This window comes from Aquarana catesbeiana, linkage group LG03, assembly GCF_042186555.1.
Source record: "Aquarana catesbeiana isolate 2022-GZ linkage group LG03, ASM4218655v1, whole genome shotgun sequence".
NCBI lineage: Eukaryota > Metazoa > Chordata > Amphibia > Anura > Ranidae > Aquarana > Aquarana catesbeiana.
In genome coordinates, this window is record NC_133326.1 from 46,510,422 (window position 1) to 46,532,401 (window position 21,980).

At 42.1% G+C, this 21,980-nt stretch overlaps 2 protein-coding genes across 5 annotated transcripts in view; both read right to left on the bottom strand.

Moving 5' to 3' along the window:
* Nucleotides 1-21,980, bottom strand: part of CEMIP (cell migration inducing hyaluronidase 1) — a 200,677-nt gene that overhangs the window by 167,173 nt on the left and 11,524 nt on the right. The window lies entirely within an intron of this gene.
* The window catches only part of LOC141131327 (cell surface hyaluronidase CEMIP2-like), a 177,465-nt gene that overhangs the window by 57,223 nt on the left and 98,262 nt on the right, over nt 1-21,980 (bottom strand). For both annotated transcript variants that reach the window (XM_073618464.1, XM_073618463.1), the window contains 7 exons: nt 21,793-21,962; nt 17,610-17,819; nt 15,282-15,487; nt 14,995-15,064; nt 8,554-8,682; nt 5,817-5,902; nt 1,452-1,583 (listed from right to left, as the gene is read on the bottom strand). In XM_073618464.1, coding sequence (XP_073474565.1) covers nt 1,452-1,583; nt 5,817-5,902; nt 8,554-8,682; nt 14,995-15,064; nt 15,282-15,487; nt 17,610-17,819; nt 21,793-21,962 — 1,003 coding nt within the window. The remainder of the gene's footprint in view (nt 1-1,451; nt 1,584-5,816; nt 5,903-8,553; nt 8,683-14,994; nt 15,065-15,281; nt 15,488-17,609; nt 17,820-21,792; nt 21,963-21,980) is intronic.

A 21,980-nucleotide genomic window follows, 5' to 3' on the forward strand; every position in this document is an offset into this window, starting at 1 on the left:
CATACACTTTGTATGCCATGAACAGCCATATATTCAGAGTGACAAGTGCCATTACATATCTTTTGTACAATTGTTAGCAGTGTGACAATTTTCTCAGCATGCTCAGAGAAACTCCATTTCTTATTTATACTCAATTTCCCACACAATTTCCCATGTTCCTGAACACACCCAGGGAAGAAAAGCTTTTCCACCTCCCTCCCTCAGTAGCTTAGAGTGGTCCCACCAGATGAGGCAGAGGAAGCAAGGCAATGGATCTGCAGCCAGGTGAGAGGCCCTCCACTGTCACAAATGGTTTGTGGGCAGCCAAGCTAGAGCCTAAAAGCTTCTTGGGAAGACCTAGCTACGGTGGCAGGCCACTTCTCATTTGCTACCATAGCACCTCAGTTCCAGTGGGGTGGCCCCTTGTCCTTGGATCCCTCCAGCTATTCACCTGTGCTACCAGAGCTACCCTGGACCTTGTATGAATACTGTCTATGAGAATAATCACAAGTTGCTGTGCTCCGTACAGTTTTACTGAAGTCATGATTCCCAGCTAGACCCTCTGTTGTTATAGAGTCTGATATAGACTATGTTATGCAAACACGTTAACCTGGTTGAACCACAGAAACATTGATGTAAAGGGTTGATTTACTAAAGGCAAATAGACTGTGCACTTTGCAAAGTGCAGTTGCTCCAGAGCTTGGTAAATGAGGTAAAGCTTCACTTTGCAAAAAATACCCAATCACATGCAAGGAAAACAAAAACAAAAACAGCATTTTTGCTTGCAAATGATTGGATGATGGAAGTCAGCAGAGCTTCTGCTCATTTTCTAAGCTCTGGAGCAACTACCCTTTGCAAAGTGCACAGTCTATTTGCCTTTAGTAAATCAACCCCAAAGAGTCCATGTTTGGGCAACGTTCATTATTTTGCAGTTGTGCATGTTTATCTTTTACATTTATTAACCTGTTTTGCATTAATTCTTCTAACTTTGCACCTCTTAATTAAACTGCAAGTTACAGTTATTCCCTTGTCTGACCCTTCAGTCAATTACATATTCTGTTAAAGAAAAGTATAAAACAGGGGCCTTCAAGCTTTATAAACATAGGGCCAGGTTGTTGGTAGAAAAGATTGTTGGTATCGTTGGTATCAGTGGGAAGAACAGTGCCCCAAGGGCTGCATAAAGGTAAGCAGAGGGCCACAGTTTGGGAGACCACTGCTATAAAACATAGCCAAGTTATGTGTAAATGTTTGAAAATGATTATTACTCTGAATAAATGTATCCCTTGCAGGACAGTTAGCTTGGGCTGTCTTCAGGTACCATAGACATGAAATGGTCTACTGATCTCAAAAAATGTGGTCCTATTGAGAGACACTTATTTTGTGTCAGTGGTCCCCTTAACAATCATCACGTACAAGAACTGTTCTTCCACTCCCATGCATGCATTAGCGCTCTTTACTAGAAAATGACATACCCTGAGTTGCGAAAGGTGATGTCCCCACCTCTGGCCCATGCACCATGGTCATTGTTTTTAAAGGCTATGAGTTTGTCAATAAGAGCAGGCACTCGAGGTTTAGCTGGATCCGAATCCTGGTGAGGACGGAATCTAAATAAGTAGGAAACACAGCTATTAGTAGAAAGAATTCATTATTCTGATGAGGTCTCCCAGACAGGAGAACATGCATGGCTTATAAAGATTGTTTTAAAGATGAGTTTTGCAAGATAAAAGGACTTCAGGCTCTTTAAAAAGTGTTATGATGCGAACACACAATCAGATTTGGTTTAAAAGTAAACAGAAACGTATAGTTCGGGAATACAAGGAGACTGCCATTGCTGACCTCCCACTTGGTTGTCTCTAACTTCAGTACATCCGAGCCACTGACCTGGAAAAAGCACGCAGATAAGTCAGAACACTTAATCTGCACACTTGTTGTGAAACAGTTCTTCAGATAGTATTAAAGCCAGCTATTAAATCAGCATGACAAGGGGTCAACTGCAACTTTCACAAGGAGAGGTCAGCAATGGAAGCCAATGTATTCCTCAGTACAGGTTTACCTCGAACAAAGAACAAGAGTTTCCTTAACTGAATTGTCAAATCTTACAATTTATGTACAGAGTGAATACAAAACAGGAGACCAATCATGGAGGCATCTCTAATAGTCTAGATTTTCTGTAACTTTATTGGGAAAGTTTAAGGTATTTTCAGTAACCGTACAATCTAGGGTATTTTTGTATGTTTAACTTAAAAGAGAAGTATGGGATTTTTTTTATCCCATAATCTTTTTTTTATTTTTTTATCCCATAATTTTTTTTTATCCCATAATCATTACCTCTTCACTGAGAACCGAGTGATCGAACATCGCCGATGGCTGGGTTCTCTCACCTCCCCGAGTGGAGAGCTGCTGCCTGTCAATCAGCAGCTCTCCTGCTCAGCTCCTCCGCGCTCACTGGAGCACTGAGCTTTGGAGGGGCGGGGGGCGGCTGTCTCAGTCTCTCAGTGGCTCGCTGAGAGACTGAGACAGGCATCAGTCCAGGCACCTGGCGGATCCCAACTCCCAGAGTCGGGATGACGCGGTGCCTGGACTGACATTGGTGACTTCAGCAGAGAGTGGACTTCAGACCGCTCTCTGCTGAAAACGGATCAGAGGAGTGCAAAATGAATTGCACTCCCGTGACCCATAGGAGAAGACCAGCTGAAAGAGCTCAGGCTGGACTTCTCCTTTAAAGCAGATCTAAACCCATTGATTTAATGGTTTTCTAAACCAGTTACATTCACCATCACAGTTGACTGAGCTCTCATGCAACCCGTCAAGCCATCACAGATCACATGTGCAACAGCAAGGCAACTGCAAATCACACAGAGGCTAAAATGGCAGCTACCATGGCTGTAAAGGACGGGGGGGGGGGGGGGGTAGTTCCACTTTAAAGTGTATGTAAACCCTAACATTAAATGTCTTTTATTTGCTCCCTTTTGATCTGTTTAGCATACTCGCAAATACCTGCTTGTGTTGCCAGCTTATGTTATGAAAAGGAGGAGAAGGGAGGTGTTCTGTAGTCCTAGCACACTTCCTGTCTGAAGATAACAGCACTGCTCCTCCATTGATACAGTAGAGTGAGGGCATGTTGCCACCCATGGACAGGAAGTGTATTAGTAGCAGGATCATTTAGTTAAATTAAAGGCAATAAAGCCTAAAAGCAAGAAAACTCATACAGCCACAGACATTTACATTCAGTGCATAATGAATGCTGCTGCAAGACTCATCCACCTTACTAACCATTCAGTGTCCTCCACCCCCCTCTGCCAATCCCTCCACTGGCTTCCACTCACCCAATAAATAAAATTCAAAGTATTAACAATAATTTACAAAGTCATCCATAACTCTACACCCAGCTACATCAATAACCCAGTCCCAAAATACCAACCAAGCCGCTCTCTTCGGTCCTCCCAAGACCTCCTACTCTCTAGCTACCTTGTCACCACCTCCCATGCTCGCCTCCAGGATTTCTCCAGAGCTTCTCCCATCCTTTGGAACTCCCTACCCCAATCTGTCTGACTGTCCCCTAATCTATCCATCTTTAGACGATCCCTGAAAACCCTTCTCTTTAAAGAAGCCTATCCTGCTTCTAATTAATACACTGTTTTACTTTCTCCATCAGCTCATCCCCCACAGCTATTCCCTTTTGTATCAATTGACCCTCCCTCGTAGATTGTAAGCTCTAACGAACAGGGGGGCCCCCTGATTCTTCTTGTACCAAATTGTAATGTAACTGTAATGTCTGCCTTCATTTTGTTAAGCGCTGTGCAAACTGTTGGCGCTATATAAATCCTGTATAATAATAATACAGCCTCCACATTTAAAGATTGGTAAGCTGCAAATAATACATTTTTGTTCTTTTAGATACATGTTATTATACCTTTTGAGATGACATTTGTCCTTTGATATTTTTGCTGTTGTAATACCGGTAGAGATTTGTAGATTAGCCACTAGAAGCTGAGTGGATTAGCTGCTACAATATCCCTGACTAGCTGTTGAGATAAGATATCATTCGAATGGGAGGGGAGTACATGGTTTGTAGAGAGGTGGCTGCCTACTAGACTTGCATTGTGAGAGTATCTGTATAGCCAGGTACGTACTACGTTGACAAAAACTGACAGCTCCAGTCGGAGCCGCTGTACTAACCATGCAAGGTTAGTTCAGCAATCTCCCCTGCTGAGCTGTTGTGTTGTGACAGGGGGACGCCCCCCCCTCATAAGAACACTCCAATCACCGCTCTGCCATTGGCTGAGAGCGCTGGTCGGGAGTCGGTCGGCTGCTGTTTGGTTTTTTTTTTTGAACCAGCAAATGTCTCCCGATATTCTGCCCATGTGTATGGGGCTTTAAGCTGGCCATACACTGATTGAAATTCCGCCTGTCCAGCAGGAGGCAGCTAAATTTTGATCAGCGAGCAACGATTGTTTAACTGACTTTTGTTGAAGAGACTTGCTGGAGAATTTTCATCAGCGGCTGCAGCCACTAATTAGTGTACAATGTTCTGAGGAGGGGGTGACTTGCTGGCTGAATGAAAAAACTAACCGTTTATTTTAAAACCCTGCACAAACTGTTATATAAATCCTGTATAATAATAATACAACTTTAATAAAAGGCTGAGTTTACCTTTTCAGAAAAAAAATGTAAAGGTCAACTAACACCCTGTCACAGTTCCTGCTGGTGGTGGTGATCTGTCAGTGGCCACGCAGTCGGTGTAGTGATTCAGGGATTAGAAATCCCCACTCTTCTTCCCCTTCTTTCTGTAGGCCTTCCGGGACAGATCAGAGTGCTTCTAATTAGTCAAAAAGGTCACTGACCACTCAGAATCGCACTGATCCATCCCAGAAGAAGAAAAGAAGGGAAGAAAAACAGGGATATTAAATCCCTGGACAGCAACATTGGCTGAGTGGGCACTGACAGCTCATCACCCATGGCAGGAGGTACAGCGGGGACTGGAGGACTGGGGGGCTGGGGGGGGTGTAGGGTGTTAGTTCATTTTTTTTTTGAAAAAGTGAACTAACCCTTTAATATAAAATTATTGTATAGAACAGGGTTTCTCAAACAGGGTTCAGTGGCACCCTAGGGTTCCTCCAGAGGTTCCTTGAGTTCCCACTTTCCACTGACTATCACACTAATGCAAGGTTTCTCAACTAGGGTTCCTCCAAAGGTTGCCAGGGGTTCCTTAAGCAGTGACCAATTTCTGCCTCTCAGATAAGTACCCACTGACACCATTGATCTTTTTAGCTATCTGTAAGGGGGTAATTCTTCCTAATGACCACAAGTGTAAGGAGCATTTTTCCCACTGACCATCACACTAATGTATCATGAGTTGTAGATATAGTAACAATTAGTAGGGGTTCCCTGAGACTGGAACATTTTTTCAAGGGTTCCTCTGTGTTGAAAAGGTTGAGAAAGTGTTGCATAGAACTACAAAGGAGGAAGCAGATCCTGCATACATAGCATAACGAGAAAAAAAGTTTGCCTCATATATATATATAAATAAATATATATAAATTTGGAGTTTAAAATATTAACATATAGGTCAGATAGGTACAAAGTAGATCAAATATCAGTAATAACCACACATTATTCATAATATACTTTTCTATGAGAAATAGTATCCGTTTACTACGACAGAGATCCAAGGTTCTGAATGAAGCAATATTTCCAGGAATGTATCAATTCTCAAGGAACCAGAGACATCTGAAGGACTGAACGCTCTGTTCTTGGTGCAATAACATTTACTAAAACAATATTGTTTCAGCCTGCACAATCATACCTCAGTCTGGTGGAGACAACCGAGGACTCACCGTGCATTGTCCACCGTGAGATACTCTCTGGGGTTCTCGGCATTTGCTTCTGTTGTTTTGACTCCCTTTCCAATGAATAAACCAGCCTAAGAGACAAGAGTTACAAACGTGAACTTTCATGAAAATGTTTTATTATTTAAAGTAAAACTGAAGGCCAAACTTTTGTGGATAAAGTGGAAAAGGGGCTAGAACACAGGTCAGGGGATACAACCAAAAGGCACTGGGACTTCAATTCTTATTGATACAGAGTAGCAAAGGGAAGGGTGGCAATTATTGGAAGACCTCATTGGCCCTGGTTAGGTGGTTCACACACGGCCAGGGCTACCCTTCAATGGGCACCCAGGAACGTCACCTAGAGCTTGAACCTAAAGAAGGAACACCAGATAAAATTAACAAAGAAGTTGAAAACGCCTTTAATTATTCACAGACAAAATGTTATGGGGCAAAACACTCCCCCCTTCATCAGGGCTCAGTAATGTTTGCTAGACATGTGCACAACCAAAAAAGTTCGTTTATTTTCGTTTTCGTTTCATTAGTTTATTATTTTTTTCGTTTTTCGGGTCCATTTTCGGTTCATTCGTAAATTCGTTCATTCGTACATTCGTACATTTTTACATTTGTACATTCGTAAATTCATACATTCGTAAAATCGTACATTTGTAAATTAGAAAATTCGGAAATTTGTAAATTCGAAGTTTGAAAATCCAAAAACCCGAAAATTCAAAAATCTGAAATAGTAACTAACTATTAAATTATAAGTATTGTATTTTCCTTTCAAACTTGACTGTCAGTGAACATAACAAATTCAAATTATCTGAAGTTACGAATTATCCAAAACGAATGCTGCATCTAAACAAACGGAACGGAACAAATTAATAATAAATAATAATAATAAAACGTTGTTATTATTATTATTGTTATTTATTATTATTAATTCATTACGTTCCATTCCGTTTTTTCGGATCATTCATAACTTCGGATAAATTTGTACGTGTTACGTTCACTAACAGCCAAATTTAAAAGGAAATTACAATACCTATAAATTAAAAGTTACTAGTAATTACTAATAGTTAAGTTATTATTAGTTAACTATTATTTCAGATTTCCGAATTTTCGAATTTACAAATTTACGAATTCACTAATTTACTAATGTACGAATGCACGAATGTACGAATGTACGAATGTAAATTGCGAATGTACGAATGTTCGAATGCCCGAATTTACGAATGTCCAATTTTATCGAATTTACGAATATTCGGAAAAAATTCGTTAAACGGGTTTTTGTTATTTCGGATATTCCCGAATTAACGAATTTGTCGAAATTCGTTAAAAAACTAATTCGGAACTAAACGAATTGCACATGCCTAATGTTTGCAAATATTTGAATGAACTCAGTGAAGCAGAATTCAAAGTAATCTTGATCATAGTGCTTTCAAAGGAATCAGATGGGCAAGAATTATGCCAGGGAAACCGTGAAACATTACTGGGCCTTGATGAATGGCATGTGTGTTTTGGGCCAAAATGCTGTCTTGTGAACCATTAATGCTGTTTTGGACTCCTTTATGAATTTGGTATGGCATTCTATACCATTGGATATTAAATGTATTTCGCGCAATATCCCAATACTTAATATGTGCAAAGTCTGTGTAAACATAAACCAAAATTGGAACCTATGGATAGTGGTTGCTACAGCTATAATTATGAGGATCAATGATCTCTATGTTAGCCGCATATAGCATTACCCTCTATTCATAGGTAAAGTGATAGTGCTAAAATAAAATAATAATAATAAAAATCTATTATAATCTTGCGACACAAATGTCGTGAAAAACAAATTGAATCCGTGAATGAATAAGCATAGATAAATAAATAAATACTTAAAGGTGAAATAATTTTTTCTAAAGTGCTAATAAATAATGATATGTGTAACCCATCATACATAAATTCATAAACAATCAAAATATCAGCTAATACTCTTAAAAAAGTGCTATCAAAATTCATACAAATGGGACTTTAAAGTGCAAGTGACAGGATTGAAAAATAAAAATAAAAATTGAAAATATATAAAGTTCTTGAAAAAATGAATGGCAATGGTGAAAAAAATATTAAAAAATGTTTTTTCTATTCAGATCTGTTCTATCTTGTATATTGAGTATATTAATCTTGTGGTGATGCCTCCTAGTGTGGTCTCTCAGAACTCTCACCTTAATTATGCAATAAACAGGCATATAGGTTGTTATGGCTTTAAGGCGTGGAAGCAGTATCTGGGAGCCTCTCCCTCTTCTCTGTCACTCCGCTCTAATAGACTGGATGTTCGCCCACTGAGCGCACAGTCAATAGGTTAAGGCTTCCCTGCTGAGAGGTTTGCCTGACTTGTTTTAGGCATGCAGATAAGCAGATAGGCAGATCTCAGCTGGCTTGTAAGGACAAGGCTTGCCATTATCACACTATACCATTATCACAAAAAAGTGAGCATGGAAGAAAATCCCAAATTATGGGTTGCCAACAGAATGGGAAAAGAGTGGAAATTTTCCTATGGGCACACTAGTTCTGGTGACTACCAAGGATTTATCTCACTTTGGTGGGATTTTTCTTTTACTTTCTGTTGTGGTTATGGGAAGAAAAATCTAACGGGAGTTATAACCCTCCTATACTCTGTCCAAAATGAAGAAAACGTTTTTTCTTACAGTTCTACTTTAATATATTAGATAGTTTGACAAATGGAATGCTTACTTACCTTGAAATTAGAGTGTACTCTGTTGTTGTGAAAAATACCCAAGGGGGTGAATTCTGATTGGCCCTCTGGGTAATGCCCCTCTGAAAGACCCGTTGGAATTCTATGGAATATGAACCAGATGCCAACATCCTGAACAGAAAATCAGCAAGGGAAAGGGTTGGTCATTAATGCCATGATATTCACGTGCAGGCTGCATTTTGTGAAAGCCAATACAAAAAATGTGTCACTGCAGCATTATCATACAATTAAAACATTGTCAATTTTAAATAAGGATATGTAAACAGTATGCAATTATCACCTCCCTATACTCTCTACAGTGAAGAAAAATTGAACTGGTTATATAATTCATATACACTATATTACCAAAAAGTATTGGGACACCTGCCTTTACACGCACATGAACTTTAATGGCATCCCAGTCTTAGTTTGTAGGGTTCAATATTGAGTTCGTCCACCCTTTGCAGCCACAACAGTTTCAACTCTTCTGGGAAGGCTGTCCACAAGGTTTAAAAGTGTGTCTATGGGAATGTTTGACCATTCTTCTAGCAGCGCATTTGTGAGGTCAGGCACTGATCAAGTTCCTCCACCCCAAACTCGCTCATCCATGTCTTTATGGAGCTTGCTTTGAGCACTGGTCCAAATCATTTGGTGGAGGGGGGATTGTGGTGTGGGGTTGTTTTTCAGGGGTTGGGCTTGGCCCCTTAGTTCCAGTGAAGGGAACTCTTAAGGCATCAGTATACCAAGACATTTTGGACAATTTCATGCGCCCAACTTTGTTGGAACAGTTTGGGGATGGCCCCTTCCTGTTCCAACATGACTGCGCACCAGTGCACAAAGCATGGATGAGCGAATTTAGGGTGGAGGAGTCCTGAGTCCTGACCTCAACCCGATAGAACACCTTTAGGATGAATTAGAGTGGAGACTGCGAGCCAGGCCTTCTCGTCCAACATCAGTGCCTGACCTCACAAATGCACTTCTGGAAGAATGACCAAACATTCCCACAGACACACTTCTAAACCTTGTGAACAGCCTTCCCAGAAGAGTTGAAGCTGTTATATCTGCAAAGGCTGGGCAAACTCAATATTGAACTTGGGCGTCCGCAGGTAGGGGCAAGGGGGGTCTGGAATCAGGGATCGGATCGGCACATTCAGCGCAGTGGCGTCGCTATGGGGGTGCAGGCAGCCAGCGGGGTGACACCATCAATGTGCTGTCAAGCCCCCCCCCATCAGTGTAGTGTGACTGTGGGCTCTTTTCCCTGCTCAGTCCAGCAGAGAACTCAGCGGCGCTGTGTCAGGAGAAAGGCGAGCTGCGGGCTGTCAGAGGTTTCCCCCGCTTTCTCCTGTCAGGGAGAAGAGACGGCAGCTCTCACCAGGTTCCCTGCCCAGCTTCCTGCCCGCTCCGTTCCTTCCCCATTGGCCATAATTGAAAGGAGACTAGGAGAGGAGTGCATCATGGGACATGTAGTCCAGAAGATTGGCGGCCCCATTTTCCACAGGAAGGAGGCTACAGCTCGATCAAGAGATAGACTGAGAGACTGCAGCCTGGAAAAAAGCTGAGGGAGTGAGTGCTACAGGACAAAGGTGTGTGCTGGGTGGAAGCCAGAGAGAGAGCCACGCTGCCCAGTGTCACCAGAGAGAGAGAGCCATGCTACCAGCACCAGCAGAGAGAGAGCCACACTACCCAGCGCCAGAGAGAGAGCCACGCTGCCCAGTGTCACCAGAGAGAGAGAGCCATGCTACCCAGCGCCACCAGAGAGAGAGCCACACTACCCAGCGCCAGAGAGAGAGCCACGCTAACCAGCGCCACCAGAGAGAGAGCCATGCTACTCAGCACCACCAGAGAGAGAGCCACACTACCCAGCGCCAGAGAGAGAGCCACGCTAACCAGCGCCACAAGAGAGAGAGCCATGCTACCCAGCGCCAGAGAGAGAGCCACGCTACCCAGCACTACCAGAGAGAGCCACGCTGCCCAGCTCCAAAAAGAGAACCACGCTACCCAGTGTCAGAGAGAGAGCCACTCTACCCAGCGCCACCAGAGACAGCCACGCTACCCAGCGCCACCAGAGAGAGCCACGCTGCCCAGCGCCATCAGAGAGAGAAAGACTGAGCCACTGCCAGGGTACAGACATGCTACACTACTGACCAGAATCGCCCCCGGGGAACCCAGAGTCAGCGATCGTCCAGCTGGAGGGATCACTGCTGTAGTTTCGCTGGGTCTGGTAAGAGGGCCCGTCGGCCATTATCCATTACTTATCCTAGGGACTGTAGTACACCTGCTGTCTCTGACCATGACAGTGTGATAATGACATTGTCGAAAAGGTGACCCTAAAATGATGCCCCCCCCCCCCCCCCCGAAAAAAAGTTCTGCAGACGCCCATGACATTGAACCCTACGGACTAAGACTGGGATGTCATTAAAGTTCATGTGCGTGTATAGGCAGGCGTCCCAATACTTTTGGTAATATAGTGTGTTATAGAGAAATTGAATTGGCTGCTATTAATTATCACCTCCCCATACACTACTGACTACTATAGTTTGCTGTACTTTGTGTGTTATCATTGATCTACGCAATGTCTAAATACATTTTATATGGCTTTAATTGGTTTTAGTACGTAATTACACCAAGACAGATTAGACTTAGCATCACAACTTGTAACAAAAGGAATGTGAACCACCCAGGTGATCTGGAGAGGGACACACCTGTATAACTATACATATATATAGTAACCCAATAAAACTCATTAAACACTAAAAGTCTACAGACATATAAAGCTGCAAAGTTCCTGAATATACTATACACCATGATCATTGCTAATAATTATATGGAGAGATAAATTACAGACTTCCTTATAGAGAACAGACATCTGATAATTGAGTAAATGACTTGTGCCACCCACTAGAACGCTGGGGGGGAGCTAGGAATGCTCTACCACGCTCCTATATAATTATACAATTCTTTTTACATGTTTATTATTGATGCAAATTTTTATTAAATTAAATCAGGGGACGAGAAAAACTAGCAAACTAAAGTATATGCTATAAACAAGCTGTGTGCAAAGGACTATCAACGTTCTAAACACAATATTTACCGGAATGGTAATGAGAAAATACACAAAGTCATCAGACACCATATAAATACACTATCAGTTATGGATGGGAGCCAATAAACTGTGCCGCTCTCAGCAGCCAAACCTACTTATGATTGGAATCCAGAAACACCACAAAGCAGAAGATTTATTGAGTAATCCACAGATTCAGGTTACAATCTATGCTTAGGAAAGAACATGGACGCCTGATACTATGATACCAATTGTAACCTGTACCTGTGATATATTTCATTAAACCCCTTATAGGTGTACTGCAACCCTGTTTGGACTGAAAAAAATACATTCTTACCTGTGTTGCCTTTTGCTCGGATTATATGTACCAAAGTCATTGTATTGCTGTAGTATACAGTATATATTGCATTGGGGTAATGTACTCTATATACTGTATTAGGATAGTATATGCTATACTGTATATCGCATTGGGGTAATATACTATACTACGTTGGGTCAACATACACTATATATTGCAACTGGGTACTATATATACACTACATATTGCATTTGGCTAGTATGCACTATATGTATGTATATATATATATATATATATATATATATATATATATATATATATATATATATATATACATTGCACTGGGGTAGTATTAATATTATTATAGTATTATTATACAGGATTTATATAGAGCCAACTGTTTGTGCAGTGCTTTACAATGTAAAGGGTAACAATATACCGTACAATCAAAACAAGAGGGTTAGAGGAGCCCTGCTCCTGCAAGCTTACAATCTAAGAGGGAGGGGCTGGTGAAACAAAAAGGTAGAGACTGTGAGGGATGAACTGATGAGGGGAGTAGAAGATTCAATTGTTAGCCGGAGGCAAAATAGGCGATCCCTGAAGAGATGAGTTTTCAGGGATCGCCTAAAAGTGGACAGAGTAGGAGATAACCGAACAGATTGGGGTAGTGAGTTCCAGAGGATGGGAGAGGCTCTGGAGAAGTCCTGGAGATGAGCATGTGAGCAGGAGACAAGGGAGTTAGAGAGCAGAAGGTCTTGGGAGGAGTATACACAATATACTGTACTGGGGTAGTATACACTGCATACTGCATTGGGGTAATGTCTACTATATAGTGCATTGGGGTAATGTCTACTATATAGTGCATTGGTGTAGTGAACACACACGCTGCATTGGGGTAATGTTAACTACATACTGCAATGGATTAGTATACACTATGTGATATATTGCATTGTTATACACTATGGGGTTGATTTACTAAAGGCAAATCCACTGTGCACTGCAAGTTAACTTGGCAGTGCAGTCGCTGTAGATCTGAGGGGAAGATCTGAAATGAGGGAAAGCTTTGCTGATTTCTATCATCCAATCATGTACAAGCACAAATGCTGTTTTTCATTTTCCTTGCATGTCCTCCTCAGATCTATAGCAACTGCACTTGCATTGCACTTGTAGTGCACAGTGGATTTGCCTTTAGTAAATAAACCCCTATAAGTTTCATTGGGTATATATGGTATTAGGGTAGTATAGTATACACTATATATATATACCATATATTGCACTGGGGTGGAATACACTACGGGAGTTAATTACGAAAGGCAAATCCACTTTGCACTACAAGTGCACTTGTAAGACCATACTGCATTGGGGTAGTGAACACACACGCTCCATTGGGGTAATGTTAACTACATACTGCAATGGATTAGTATACACTATGCAGTATATTGCATTGTTATACACTATGGGGTTGATTTACGAAAGGCAAATCCACTATGCACTACAAGTGCACTTGGAAGTGCAGTCGCTGTAGATCTGAGGGGAAGATCTGGAATGAGGGGAAGTTCTGCTGATTTTATCATCCAATCATGTGCAAGCTAAAATGCTGTTTTTTATTTTCCTTGCATGTCCCCCTCAGATCTACAGCGACTCCACTTCCAAGTGCACTTGTAGTGCAAAGTGGATTTGCCTTTGATAAATAACCCCCTTTATACTGCATTGTGTACACTATATATTGCAGTGGGGTAGTATACTATACTGCATTGGGGTACAATACACTATGGGGGGGGTTATTTACGAAAGGCAAATCCACTTTGCACTGCAAGTGCACTTCGAAGTAAAGTCGCTGTAGATCCGAGGGGGACCTGCAAGGAAAGTAAAAAACAGCATTTAAGCTTGCACATGATTGGATGATGAAATCAGCAGAGCTTCCCCTCATTTCAGATCTACCCCTTAGATTTAGAGCGACCGCACTTCTAAGTGCTCTTGCAGTGCAAAGTGGCTTTACCTTATGTAAATAACCCCTTATGCATTGCATTGTGGTAGTATACACTATATATATATATATATATATATATATATATATATATATATATATATTGCATTGGGGTAATATACACTATACACTATATATTGTATTAGGATAGTATACAATATATTTTGCAATGGGGCAGAATACACTATACACTGCATTGGGATAGTATGCACTATATATTGCATTTAATATACACGTTGATTGATGCAATTACAATGTGCACAGTTAATTTGTATTTAGTAAATTATAGTATATATTTTATTAGTGTATTTTTATTAGTGTAGTATACAGTATATATTACATCGTGGTCGTATAACCACATAATGTGATACCAAACTTAGATAAGGGGAACTTGTTCCTTAAAGGCCTTGTTCACACCATGGGAAAGCTGGCGCACACAGAATCTGGTGCTGTTCTGCATAGAAAAAAAATCAGCTTCCAGGTTTCATTGTGAAAGCTTATTTGAACAAGCTGAAGTTACAAGCTGATTAGTTCCTATGCACAGCTGCACCAGATTCTATGTGCACCACTTTTAGTAAATCTCTTTCCATGTCTCCTGAGCTAGGTTTTTTATTTAATACCATCAAACATGTACTGGACACAGAAAAAAATAAATCGTTTCCTATGTGTCCTGTTCCCACCATACATGTAAAATGCAGTTCAATGGAGAACAAGTCCTTACTCCTCCTGTCTTTGTTTTTTACATTTTTTTTTTAATTATAGGAATGAAATGTGTAATGTGTGTAGCTGTGTGAAGAAGCGAAGATTCTGAAAAAAAGTAAACACATAGGGGTTGATTTATTAAAAGCAAATAGACCGTGCACTCTGCAAGTGCAGTTGCTCCAGAGCTTAGTAAATGAGCAGAAGTTCTGCAGACTTCCATCATCCAATCATGCACAAAAAAGCTGTCTTTATATTTTCCTTGCACGTAATTGGGTATTCTTTGCAAAGTGAACCTTTACCTCATTACTAAGCTCTGAAGCAACTGCACTTTGCAAAGTCCTCAGTCTATTTGTCTTTAGTAAATCAACCCTACTGTGTATATCCCCTTATACTGACCTGTGCTCCTCCTGCAGCATTTCCAATTAGGTTGTTATTAGGGTTAGAGATCCAGAATGTGCTGACTGCCCTGTGAAGACAATAAAAGGAACAAAAAAAATACAACTTAGGATGAGTATTCACCTAAATATTGTGGGCCAGCAATTCAAAACCCACAAGACAAAACTATTAACGCAGATGGTGCAGATCTCCATCTAATCAGACGTGGAGGAAATGTTACATTGATGTTAAATATTACAGATAGATATAAATAACAGAGGTGCTTTATATAAATGATGCCTACTCACATACAGTCAGTGCTGGGAACAGGCACATAATCCCCATACACATGGTCCCGCATTGCTAAGCACATGGCTTCATTGCGATCTGTAGGCAGGATGGTCCCAGCCTTCGTCACTAGTCCCAGGTTGTGATAAAATGTGTTTCTTTGCTCCACACCATCTTCCAGGAAAAAACAGTGACCAAGGGTGTCATAACCAATGGTATCCTTTACCTAAAAGTTCAGGGCAACCAAAAAGCAATAAGTGGACTTACATAAACTGGACAAACAACAATACATATATACAGTATCTCACAAAAGTAAATACACCCCTCACATTTTTGTAAATATTTTATTAAATCTATTCATGTGATAACACTGAAGAAATGACACTTTGCTACAATGTAAAGTAGTGAGTGTACAGCTTGTATAACAGTGTAAATTTGCTGTCCCCTCAAAATAACTCAACACACAGCCATTAATGTCTAAACCGCTGGCAACAAAAGTGAGTACACCCCTAAGTGAAAATGTCCAAATTGGGCCCAGAGTGTCAATATTTTGTGTGGCCACCATTATTTTCCAGCACTGCCTTAACCCTCTTGGGCATGGAGTTCACCAGAGCTTCACAGGTTGCCACCGGAGTCCTCTTCCATTCCTCCATGATGGCATCACGGAGCTGGTGGATGTTAGAGACCTTGCTCTCCTCCACCTTCCATTTGAGGATGCCCCACAGATGATCAATAGGGTTTAGGTCTGGAGACATGCTTGGCCAGTCCACCACTTTTACCATCAGTTTCTTTAGCAAGGCAGTGGTTGTCTTGGAGGTGTGTTTGTGGTCGTTATTGAAAGTAATTATACACCTTGACGACCACCCTGGTTTATGCAGGCAGACCACCAAGACCCTTTGATCCGTGAGAGACCAAATGAGACACAGGAAACAGGCTTGTGTGTTCATAAGATCTCTGTCTTTATTGAATACAAAAGTAGTATATATACCAGTAAAAAATATATGTCTAAGGGTTATTCAAACTTTACACTCAGTACTTTCTTATCAAGCGTTAGACTGCTTGACTAGATAACAAGAAATAGCTAATGACTTGCTGACACAGATTCTGTGCTATAAATAGCGGCTCAGTCACACAGCCGAAGTCCGCGGCCCCGGAAGGAAGATTGGTGAAGATGGAATTGGCCTCCAGCGATGACATTGCATCGTTGGAATGTTTCGTTTTCAGGTAAGTTTCGTATAATGTGCTAGTATGCGATGCATACTAGCACATTATTGCTTAACCTTGCAGGTCTGAAAAAAAAAAGGCACCCAGAGGTTTACAACTGCTTTAAAGGAGACATACAGCCAATGCTGTATCATTCTGCACTCCTGTGACCCCTTTTTAGCAGACAGCGGGCTAAAGTCCGCTGCCTGCTGACGCCACAGGCAAGATCACGGCAAAGGAGTCGGGATCCGCCCAAATGCCTGGACCAGCACCCAGCTCGGCCTCTCAGCGAGTCACTAAGAGCCTGAGCCAGAGCAGAGAGCTCTAATGCCCCGTACACACGGTCGGATTTTCCGATGGAAAATGTCTGATCGGAGCGTGTTGTCGGAAATTCCGACCGTGTGTGGGCTCCATCAGACATTTTCCATTGGATTTTCCGACACACAAAGTTGGAGAGCAGGAGATAAAATTTTCCGACAACAAAATCCGTTGTCGGAAATTCCGATCGTGTGTACACAAATCCGCCGGACAAAGTGCCACGCATGCTCAGAATAAATAAAGAGATGAAAGCTATTGGCCACTGCCCCGTTTATAGTTCCGACGTACGTGTTTTACGTCACCGCGTTTAGAACGATCGGATTTTCCGACAACTTTGTGTGACCATGTGTATGCAAGACAAGTTTGAGCCAACATCCGTCGGAAAAAATCCTAGGATTTTGTTGTCGGAATGTCCGAACAAAGTCCGACCGTGTGTACGGGGCATAACAGTCATCAGCTTTCCGCTCAGGGAGCTGTGAGAACCAAGCGATCGGCAGTGTTTGATCGCTCGGTTCTTGTCGTAGAGGCGCCAGGGGGACAGATGCAGCATCGGACCGATTATAAAATAAAAACATACCCATACTTCTCTTTTAGTCCTTGCAGTGTGGGGGAAGGGGGCGCTGCAGGGGTATCTTTTTTTTTTCTAGTGCCCAGAGTTGGGCTTTAAGTGGAGCTAATTATAAAGGACTTTTTTAAATCTGATTTTATTACATATTTGATATTATAAGTAGCAGGCCCAGAATGTTGTGAGAGACAGACGATGAGGTTTTATGGACAGGAATGGCTGATAGAAGTTAATGATGTATAAGAATTTGGAGGTCTCATACCAGCAGACCATGAGTTCCATGAATAGCGACACATCTGGAAAAGCAATGATGGATGGCTAGGTTGTCAATGTATGTTGAGGGACTGTAGCCACCTTCTTCATCCACTGCTCCAGTCATATGGAAGTGTACGGGATAACTGCCCAGAAGTTGCTGTCCCATCTTCGTGATTTCGACCCCCGACAGGTGCACCGAACCAAAGTGCTTCTGGATCTGTTTATAAAGGCAATGCAATCATTTAGCCACAGTTTGTTCACATGGGCGACCAGGGGGTGGTAAAAGCAGCCAGTTGAGCCGCAGCTTTAACCCCCCCCCCCCCCCCAACTACTCACCTAAAGAACGGCATGCATCCACTTAGGGCTGTACACAAGCTTCAGTAAAAATTAAGCAGCATGTCTCATTCGGTGGTACCATTTAATTGTATAGGGCTATGCTATCAACCCTCCCAATGCATGCAGTTGCACCACAGTGTTTGAGCCTTGGTAAAACATGCTGTGAGGACGTGACATATGGCTAACTCGCCACCTGTCAAACGCTCTCTGAAAAGCAATTCACTAAGAATCACTTTTTTAGAGGGGCAGCAAAGGCTGCCATACCTGAGAATGAGCCTTAACCTGAAAAAAAAGATGAAAAAAAAGCATTTGTCATGTTGATCACTTTCTTGTTCTTTATAAAACAACAACAGAGTGACAACATGCAACTTATGTTTCAAATAGTTGTACAATGGACAAACCATGCGTTTCATCCCATAAAGAACAGCTCTGTGTAGAAGAATGATACACTTTTTTCTCTTCCTTGAAGGACACATAGATCTTGGAAAGGTTGTCTCCTCAGGCTACAAAATAGAGTTCCAGTCCTTCCTTTCAGATAGTTTCTTACCCTTCAACTTGTGTCTGTCCCCTCAGACTCTAAACCAGTGCCAGATTTAGACCTTAGGGGGCCCAGGGCACTTCAAGTTCGGGGGCTCCTCAACATAGAAATAAAATTATATGACAAATAAAAAAGTAAACTGAAAACAATGATAAACTGAATTGTTCTTAAAAAAAAAAAATTATATATATATATATATATATATATATATATATATATATATATATATATATATATATATATATATATATATATATATATATATTTATTTATATATTAGGTTCCGAAGAACACACTTCTCTGATTTATTTTCTCAATTTGACTGTGGAAATACACATTCCACGTCAAACACAGTGTTGCCAGTGTTGCCAACCTACCAGATTGAAATCTACTGGCCCGACACCCAAAATTTACTGGCACAGCCAAGTTTTTACTGACATTTCCAAAAGTTACAAAAATAAACGTTTTAAGTGCAAATTTCAGTATTTAGTCTACAAACAAGTACAATATGCAATCAGCAATGTGATTTAAGGTAGATATTAGGGCACAAAAACATATTTCTTATTTTATTTTCGATATAGCAAAAGAAATAAGAATGGGCACTCTTGCTCCCATCCCACAGACCTGCACACAAGGGTCCGGCTGCTCCGCTCAGGTTCCCTTGCGCCATGACGTCACACAACACGCTCGGGCACCGTCTCTGCCAGACCTGCCTCCTCCTGAACACACTGTAGCAGGCACTCGGATGGTCTTGGCTGGGCGTCACAGCCGTATTTTTTACTGGCAGCCTTTTCCTGTCACTGGCATTTCCTGGCAGGAGAAAAGTGCCTGTTTTTAACTGGCTGCCAGTAAAAAAACTGACGGTTGGCAACACTGGTCATACATCACAGGTATGCATCACACTACAATATACAATATTTACAGTCTTTCTGACTGCACTTAGCATTTGCAAAACCTTCAACTAATTCATCAAACTGTATCATCTTGAGCAGGGCTGCTGATAGGGCAGTACAGTCAGCCCTCCTGTACTGGGCCCAGGCCTCATCAGTTCAAAAGGGGGTCCCGGGCACCTGCCAAGCAGGAGGTCCAGCAACACTGCCTTATTACTGACATGTGTGACTCTTGTACAGTGCTGCTGGTTTCTACTTTTCTTTTCTTCCTCTGGATGAACTGCTAGAGGATCGGTTCTAGTATCTGCGCCCCCTGCTGTCTGTGACCCCTGTGTGCCTCCCCCCCCCCCCCCGCAGTGCTGCAGTTTCCCCTCCTCTCCTCTCCTCTCCCCTCCTTTCCTCTCCTGCCGGAAGCTGCTGAGATCACACAGGTGGGTCAATTCAGGATGGAGAGCGTGGGAGAACACACCACCCAGAATGAACACCGTGAGCGATCAAGTGCAGATTTTGCCTTTGTGCCACTATTCACTTGAATGGGTCTAGTTCAACAGGGATATCATTTCTACCATGGCTGCAAAGCATAGCATCACGGGCCTTGCATTTTAGCAAAAATATAATTTGATATTTTCGGAGGAGGGGGGCCCAGTCAGGTAGGCTGTACGGGGCCCCGTGATCTCTATCAGGAGCCCTGATCTTAAGGACACTGCTCTGGACAGCCGGTAAGCACAAAGCACTTAAACCGACCATAGATGGTTTGAATTTCAGCCGGTTTAGCAGGGACCGGCCAAAATTCAAACCATCTATTAGCAGGCTGATTGTACCGAGCGACTTGGGTACAACCAGCATGTCGGATTTCTAGCATACAATTATTGCCAGGGACTATAGCCACTAGCAATAATCACTGTGTTCTCCTGGCAAGGGCGGCTCTTTGTGTCCCCCCACTGGGAGAAAACAGTAGCTCCGTTGGAGTGATTCCCCCATTAACACTGATTGTGTTGATGGGGAATCGAGCAATTTTCTTTCCTGCAACCAGAAAATCGCATAATCTATGGCCAGCTTAAACTCATACCTGGGGGACAAATATTGTGAGGTCTGCATGCAGTGACACCACCCAGGGGATATTTCCCCAAATAGCACAAGTGACCACACTAGAGATTGATGGTCAATTTCCAGGGTGAGAGCACATCCATGTGGGGCACTTCCTGAGCACAAGTGAAGAGGAGCACTGTTGTCTTCAATTTACAAGAGCACAAGCACTGAATATAGCACAATGGGATTTTTATAAATTAATTTCAAGGTGTTGAAGATATGGATTTTTGCTGATACTGTATTATTTAAACACTGAGTGTGGTGTATTTTCGTTTATGTTTATATATTGTATTGCAAAGCAAGCTTACAGTAGCAGTGCAGCTGGTGATATATATATATTTTTTTGCACCCAATATTCTATTCACATCCTTTGGCGCTAAATTATTTTATTTATATGGCCGGCTCACGGCCTAGTACACATGGCCGAATGTCGTTCCGGCATTGGCCAGTTTAAAAGAAACCGGGCTACATTTGGCCCCTGTGAAGGCAGCCGGTCTGACAGAAGCCGGCCACTCGGTTGACTTCTGTCAAAGGGTCATGACCAAACAAAAGGTCTGCCGACCGACTCCAATTAGCGCTTTCAGCCGACACTGACCAGAGTGTTCTGGTGGAGGGTCTGTCCCCCTGTCAGAACACAAAAGCTCAGCAGGGGAGTTCATTGTACTAACATTGGATTATTAGTACAGCGGCTCTCACCTGAGCTGTCAGGTTTTTTTTTTTCATTCAACAAAGCCAAAAAAAAATAGTAGTGTGTGTGTGTGTACCAGGCTTTACTCTTTCATGGGTCATCATGGTTCTCAGATAATTCTTTATCAGTGTCAATTTGCTAAACAACCTTTCTCCCGAACAAATAGTGACCATCATGCTCAAATATATTCTAAGAACTACATGAACACCTGGAAAGCTATCCGCAAGCTCTTCATCATGTAATGAAACTGTCTGTTGAGATGGAGTGAGACATGACCAGAGCTTGGCAAAGGCTGCAAACTGGACAATCCCCTCAATGAACAAATGAAGTGTTGAGGGAAAATAAGTTGCATCTTTAATAAAGGAAGTCTGCGGCCCCCTCTGGCAGGTGGGCCTGGGACAATTTCCCCTTTCTGACCTTCATTCAGTGGTTTAGGTGCTCTCTAGATCAAGTTGGAGGGAAAGAAGGAAATGACTGGAACTCTGTTTTGCAGTCAGAGAAGACAACCTCTGAAAGATCAGGCTGTGTCCTTCAATGAACTCAAAAGGATTTTACGGTAAGTACAAAAATCCCATTTTTGTATTACAAACTTTACGAGACGCAAACAGCAATCAGTTAGATCCCATCTGGGAAATAAAATGTACGTTACCTTAATCTGTCCACCAAATGTATCATAGGTGAAAAACTGGCAGTGGTTGGGCTCGTAGCAGGAGTCTTCCATTTCCCCTCTGATGAGGATATTCCTGGTCAGAAGTCCGACCTCGGCTCTCATATCAATCCCATCGATCACCTCGCCCGCGTGCATATACTGGGGGCTTCCTTGGAGAAAAATGTCAG